This window comes from Choloepus didactylus, chromosome 3 (genome assembly GCF_015220235.1).
Source record: "Choloepus didactylus isolate mChoDid1 chromosome 3, mChoDid1.pri, whole genome shotgun sequence".
In the NCBI taxonomy this organism is placed as follows: domain Eukaryota; kingdom Metazoa; phylum Chordata; class Mammalia; order Pilosa; family Megalonychidae; genus Choloepus; species Choloepus didactylus.
The window spans coordinates 115,887,490-115,893,489 of NC_051309.1; the positions used below are offsets into that span (position 1 = coordinate 115,887,490).

At 33.8% G+C, this 6,000-nt stretch overlaps 1 protein-coding gene across 7 annotated transcripts in view; it reads left to right on the forward strand.

Moving 5' to 3' along the window:
- AIMP1 (aminoacyl tRNA synthetase complex interacting multifunctional protein 1) overlaps nt 1-5,532 on the forward strand; it is a 46,735-nt gene extending 41,203 nt beyond the window's left edge. For 6 of the 7 annotated variants that reach the window (XM_037830406.1, XM_037830407.1, XM_037830409.1 and 3 more), the window contains one exon: nt 5,279-5,445. In XM_037830406.1, the coding sequence (XP_037686334.1) occupies nt 5,279-5,445 (167 nt within the window). Of the gene's footprint in view, nt 1-5,278 lie in introns of all 7 variants that reach the window. The other variant, XM_037830403.1, reaches the window with a different exon arrangement.
- Nucleotides 5,533-6,000: the final 468 nt, after the last annotated feature.

The following is a 6,000-nucleotide window of genomic DNA, read 5'->3' on the forward strand; positions in this document are numbered from 1 at the left end:
TCTAAAATCTGATATTTCTTCCAAATTCACAATCCCCCATGCCTTAATCACTTGAATATGTGGAGAAGGTACAAAAAATATTTGGAAAGTGAAAGAAGGGAATACCTAGCTTTAAAATGATCCGTGAGGTTGCTTGAATTATTCTCTAACATGTAATATGCTTAACCAAGCTGAATAGCTTGGAATAATTTTGGGCATAAGGTCTGTTAATCGTCCTCTTGCTTATACTTCCACAACCAGTTACTGCTCTGTAGCAGTAAATCTAAAAGGAAATAACAATTAATAGTACGCAACAGACCATTAGTCTTATCGGTTTTTTTTTCTTTTCCTAGAGAGAGCTATGATTTATCAGTGCTTTTCAGCATCTGTTTTACGTTGTAAAATTTAAGGTGTCTGTTGGTACATTCTGAAGTTCACTTGATGTTTTCAGGGTCTAAAGACTTAGATTTCTTGTTGTATGTATTAAATGTGATATGGAAATTACATTTGGAGCCAAAACTTAGAATTGCTATTTGGCCTTGAAAAGACTTTTACATTTACAAAGACAAAATCTTCCATAAAGTTTTAGAAATTGTCAAATAATATTTTTATAACAATGCCTAAAACTCCCCACCTATCCAATACTTTTTTAAATCTTAAATATGTGAAGCTGTAAATTTTAGCATTTAAATATGGTAACTGGTCCCTAAAGCATCAAGCAAAAATAACTTGAAAACAGTATTACATCTAAAAGACAAAGGCACTATTCATAGTCTAATAGTAAGTGAGAATTTGCATTCAGACTTTTAACTTCCAAGATCATGCTTATTTCTAGTGATAACTGAGTTTTTAAAAATATAAATTAATTATTAATCGTAAAACTTTTATAATATACAGGTTTTAACTTTGGGCCGTTTCTTCTTTAAAAAACCTTTCTATACTGGATTCTACCTTGCCTACTCCTCTAAATCCATTTCAGTTAGGTTTGTCTTCCACCTTTTCACCATAACTACTCTGGTCAAGATCACCAGTAACCTGGTTTTTGCCCTTGCCTTTCATCATTACACTATAATAGCAGCCAGAATGATACTTTTAAAATGTAAGTCAGATTTGGTGGCTATGGAGTTTATATACGTTTGCTGGATATGGACTGTGTGTAAATAAAAATTAATTTTAAAACTGTAAGTCAGATTATATTACTCTTCTGCTCAACACCATTCAAAAGCTTTTCATTTCACCCCAGATTCAAGCCCAGTTTCTTACAATGGCCGACAAGCCCATGTGATCAAGCCTCCCGTTATCTCACTAGTCTTGTGTACTTTGTTCCTCACTTGCTCCAATTGAGCCACTACTCTTTCCCCAGATAGCTATATGACTTGCTCCCTTGGTCTATTCATATCTTTCAAATGTCACCTTCTTTGTTGATTTTTCTCCAAAACACTGCCATCCAATATAGTGTATGTTATTTACCATCTGCCCACACTGAAATGTGTAGGCATCATGATATCGAGATTTTTCTTTTTTAATCACAGCTATATTCCTAGCAGTTAGAAGAACACTTGGCATAGAATAGGAGCTCAATAAATTGGTTAATGAAGAAATAGAAAGAAAATTATTAGTAAATTTTAAATTTAACATTAGTAACATGTTAATTAATTAAATTAATTAATTAATTAATTAAAAAACAAACAACTTACAGTATTTGAGAGAATAGATATGAATGTCTTCTTCATGATGACCAAGTTAATTCCCACCTAAATACTTTTGTCTATTTCATAGCTTTGTAAAATTAATTGACCCCTTACTTGACAAGTTTTATTTTAGGTTTTGACCCACAGTTGACAGTAGGTACAGTTACAATAGCTCAAGGTCCCTGATAAACATAAAATAACTGAATTAGTGCTAGACTTATTATGACCATGTCAGATGTCAAAGAGAAACTTGATGATCACTGAGGGTTCTGTGCAAAAGAATGGCCCAATTAAAATGAATTTTTTAGTTCTTAATCTGGACTTGCAAATGAGTAGGACTCTGGAATTTGTATTTATTCCTTTTTGTAGATTTTAAATGCTAAAAACGTAGTCTCTGGACTTTCTCTTCTGAACTAGTTCCTATTTCCTCTGTGTTTTGTTTAGAATTAATTGGCCTAAAGTAATTTCTGAGCGATTTGTTTTTTACAATACATGTAACCATTTCCAAATGGTGAGTTTTGGCACATGTTTAGCAATTTCAGAAGCCCGGCACTTTTACTTTTAGGAACTTTTATTGCCATCAGCACTTAACCTCTTGGCCTTCCAAAAAACAAAAATTAGGAAAATAAGATTTAAAAGAAGAATACAACACACAGGGATGATGAAAGACTGCTCTGGGAAATATAGGTCATTAAAAAAAAATCTTTAAAATAATATATATTTTTCACAGGAGAAGATTTAAAGTCTCAGTTCAAACTAGCTTTTACACCCTACCAAAAAGTATATAGTCGAGAAACATTTTGAGAAAAAAAGAGCAAGAATATTCCATCCAAGCCTTTTCCAATTCTGTGATTTATATTCAGTGCTCTTAATATGACAGGTTTTAATTATAACTCCAAAATGTTGGTTACTGGAAAATCTTCCAGAGTATTGGTAGTTAACTTTTTAAAGATAATTTGAATTCTTCAAAATATAAAACTTATTCAAAGTTTCTTCAAAACTTTTTTCCCCGTATAGTTAGAAACAAGATATACAAAATTTCTAACAGTATCTACTGTTTAAATTAGCTTAAGGCAATGAAAGTGCTCATCTTTCTGGCATTAGTATTAATAGTAGGCATTTGTCTTGTACTTCCTAGTTTACTAAGTACTTCTATGATCACTGTCTCCTTTAACAATTAGTTAGTCTTACAGCTGCATTCATAATATTCAGGTATAGTCTGGTGTGTAACAGTCAAGCTTTGGTGATTACTTTTATTAGTTTCAAATTTGTTTTCAGTTCAAATCTTTGTTCTTTGAAACTTATTACAGTTTTATGTAACAAGTTTAAAACTGTTTCATATCTTGGCTCCACAAGTATGGGGTGACCTGGGAACATTTCTGGGCCTTGGCTTTTTCATCATGAAAAAGGGTTTATTAATGGCATCTGTCTTGAGTGGTTTTGTGAGGTTTAACTTTTAAAGCTCTTAGCAAACTGCCTGGTATTTTAAATTCTTAGCTGCAACCTTTGTGCCTAAATTTCCTCGTCTATAAAATGGGGGTAATCAGTAACATTTATATAGTGTACTGAGGATTAAATGAGTAAATATCTGTAAAGCACTTAGTCTTATCTGTAAAGCAGTGACTGGCACATAGTATGTACTCTATAAGTACTATCTATCATTTTGAAAATTATTTTCTAGACATGGCAGTATCTTTCACGGATCTGAGAAGCTTAATTTTGTGCTGCACCACAGGCTCTTTATACTTGGGGTTTATGTCAACACTCAGCAAGAATTTACCCATATAATCTATACTCTTTACAAGAAACATTTACATGAATCTGGAACCTCCTGCTTCTTGAACTAACTCATCAGTATGGCCACATCCTTATGAGGGGGTGCAAATCAGAGGTCAGAGCTTCTCCCTGAGGCCTTGAGGCCTCTGCCTCTAGCTTTCCAACATTTTGGAAAGTCACTTCCCTCGTTATCTGTACACAGGGAAAGTAAGTTTATGCTTATAGCATAGTGAATGGCTAAGAAACAAAAAGTAAAAAGAGGTAAATATCTTGTAGATCGAAAGGACGATATAATTGCACTCTATTGGTATTTTTTTCTCTTCTATTTATTAGAGTTTCTGTTGTCCAATCAAATACTTTTAATGGGATAAGTTTATATTAGATAGCCTTTCAGTTTTAATTTTGTGTTCTTCTGTAGATTCATTACTCAATTAACTATTCTCTCATCTCTGAAAATCTACATTTTAGAGGGCATTTTTGTTTGTTTTTGCCAGTTTTGTGGCCTCTGAAGAGCTAAAAAAGGAACAGAAACCACCATGGCTAGCCATATTACTCAGTTTTGTTTTATATATGTATATATTTGTGTGTGTGTGATTGGGGAGAATAAACACTACTGTAGACAATAAATCAGAATATAGATGTACAAGCAGTTCTGGGATAATATTGAAAGGATCTTTTCAAGAAATTTCAAGAGATTTCAACTTGAGAGTCACTGAAAAAAAGATCTAGAAGGTTTATACTTCTATAATTACTGAATTATACTTAAATAATATTCTTTTTATTATCTCCAAGAAAATTATTTTCCGTTTTAAGTTTAATGCTTAAGAGATACATTACTTTTCTTTATATTTCTTGAACTGAAACTTAATTCAATTCAAGCATCCAATTATTAAACATTAAATGTAATTCTGTACTTCCCCTTATTGAATAGAGGGATTGTTTGGTATTTTAGTCGTATTTAGACTTAGACCAGATATATTCTACTACTGATTTGTTTTCTCTTGGTTATAAAGTATGTAGTGTAAGTTGCTATAAATAGAGGGGTCAGGCTATTATCAACATGTAAGAGGGTTATTTGGTTCTTTTCTAAAGTATAGTTTATCAGGAGGCAGGTTGCTGTAATAGCAGAGCATGAGCTTTGGTGTCAAATTCTGGCTCCATTTGTTCATTGTGTAACTTTGAATAACATATCTTCTGAGTTCCAGTTTCCTTAAAATTAGAGTCAGGATTGTGTGACTCGCATGCAACAATGTATATTCCTGGTGCTTGGCAGATGCTGGTCCTTGTCTCCCTGCCACTCCTCCCTGTCTCTTTCCCTCTGCAAGTGGAACGGGCAGGAGATGGGAACTCGAAGTAGTTAACATATTTAGCTAGATTAATCCCAGCACTAGAGTGACAATCTAGTCACTCGTATTGTATGTTGAAACATATAGTAAAGCATAAGCTGTGTCTGCCAGGTATAAAAATATTTCACAACAAAGTGTGCTCTCATTTCTTTGTATATAGAAATAAAATGAGTATCTTACATTTTTGTTTTAGTAATTTGGTGAACAGATTCATTGAGCTCTGTTATATTACCTGCAAAAATATTTATTGAAAGAGTTAAAAATAATATCTGACATTTCTTCCAGAAATGACAGTAGCTATTTTATTTTACCATTCAAGAATATAAATTATTGACATCTTACAAATACAACAAATGTTAAAATTTTTATCAGATCTAAAAGATTGGAAATTGCTGCCAAAATAATCCGTTGGAAATCACTGTGGACAATTTCTTTAATATTTTTGTATGTTAACTATGTAATTCTACCCCCTTCCTCCCTGAACAGGAGAGGCTGACAAGGAGCTGAATCCCAAGAAGAAGATATGGGAGCAGATACAGCCTGATCTTTACACTAATGATGAGTGTGTGGCTACATACAAAGGAGCTCCCTTTGAGGTGAAAGGGAAGGGAGTGTGCAGGGCTCAAACTATGGCCAACAGTGGAATCAAATAAAAGAAAATGCTTCAGATATTGGAATTCATTAGAGAAAACTTTAGTAACAATAAAAAGAAATACATTTGTGACATGTACCTCAAAGTATGACTGTCTCATTTTCATGTTATTTCTCTTCTAGATTATTATATATGTTTTACCTGGTGTATTATTTAGGGTTATCTAGGGAAACTACCAATAGGAGATATCGGTAAAATATGAGATTTTATAAAAGTATCTCATGCAGCTGAGGGGATGCACAAGTCTAGATTCCGTAGAGCAGGATGCACAAGTCCAGACTCTGTAGGGCAGGATGCACAGGTTCAAACTCTGTAGGGCAGGCATCAAGCTGGCAACTCTGATGAAGGTCCTCGATGAACTCCCCAGGAGAGGCTGACCAGCTGAAGCAGAAATGAAAGCTTTTTCTCTTCTCCCTTAAAAATCTCCAACTGATTAACTGGTGCCTCTCAGCCTGTAGCTCCCGACAGGCATAAAGAGGAGCTTGGCCTTTAATACTCAGTAGACCCTGTCCCTGCCAGGGGCAGAGAGTGTCAGAAGCCAAGCTTAAGCTGTTTC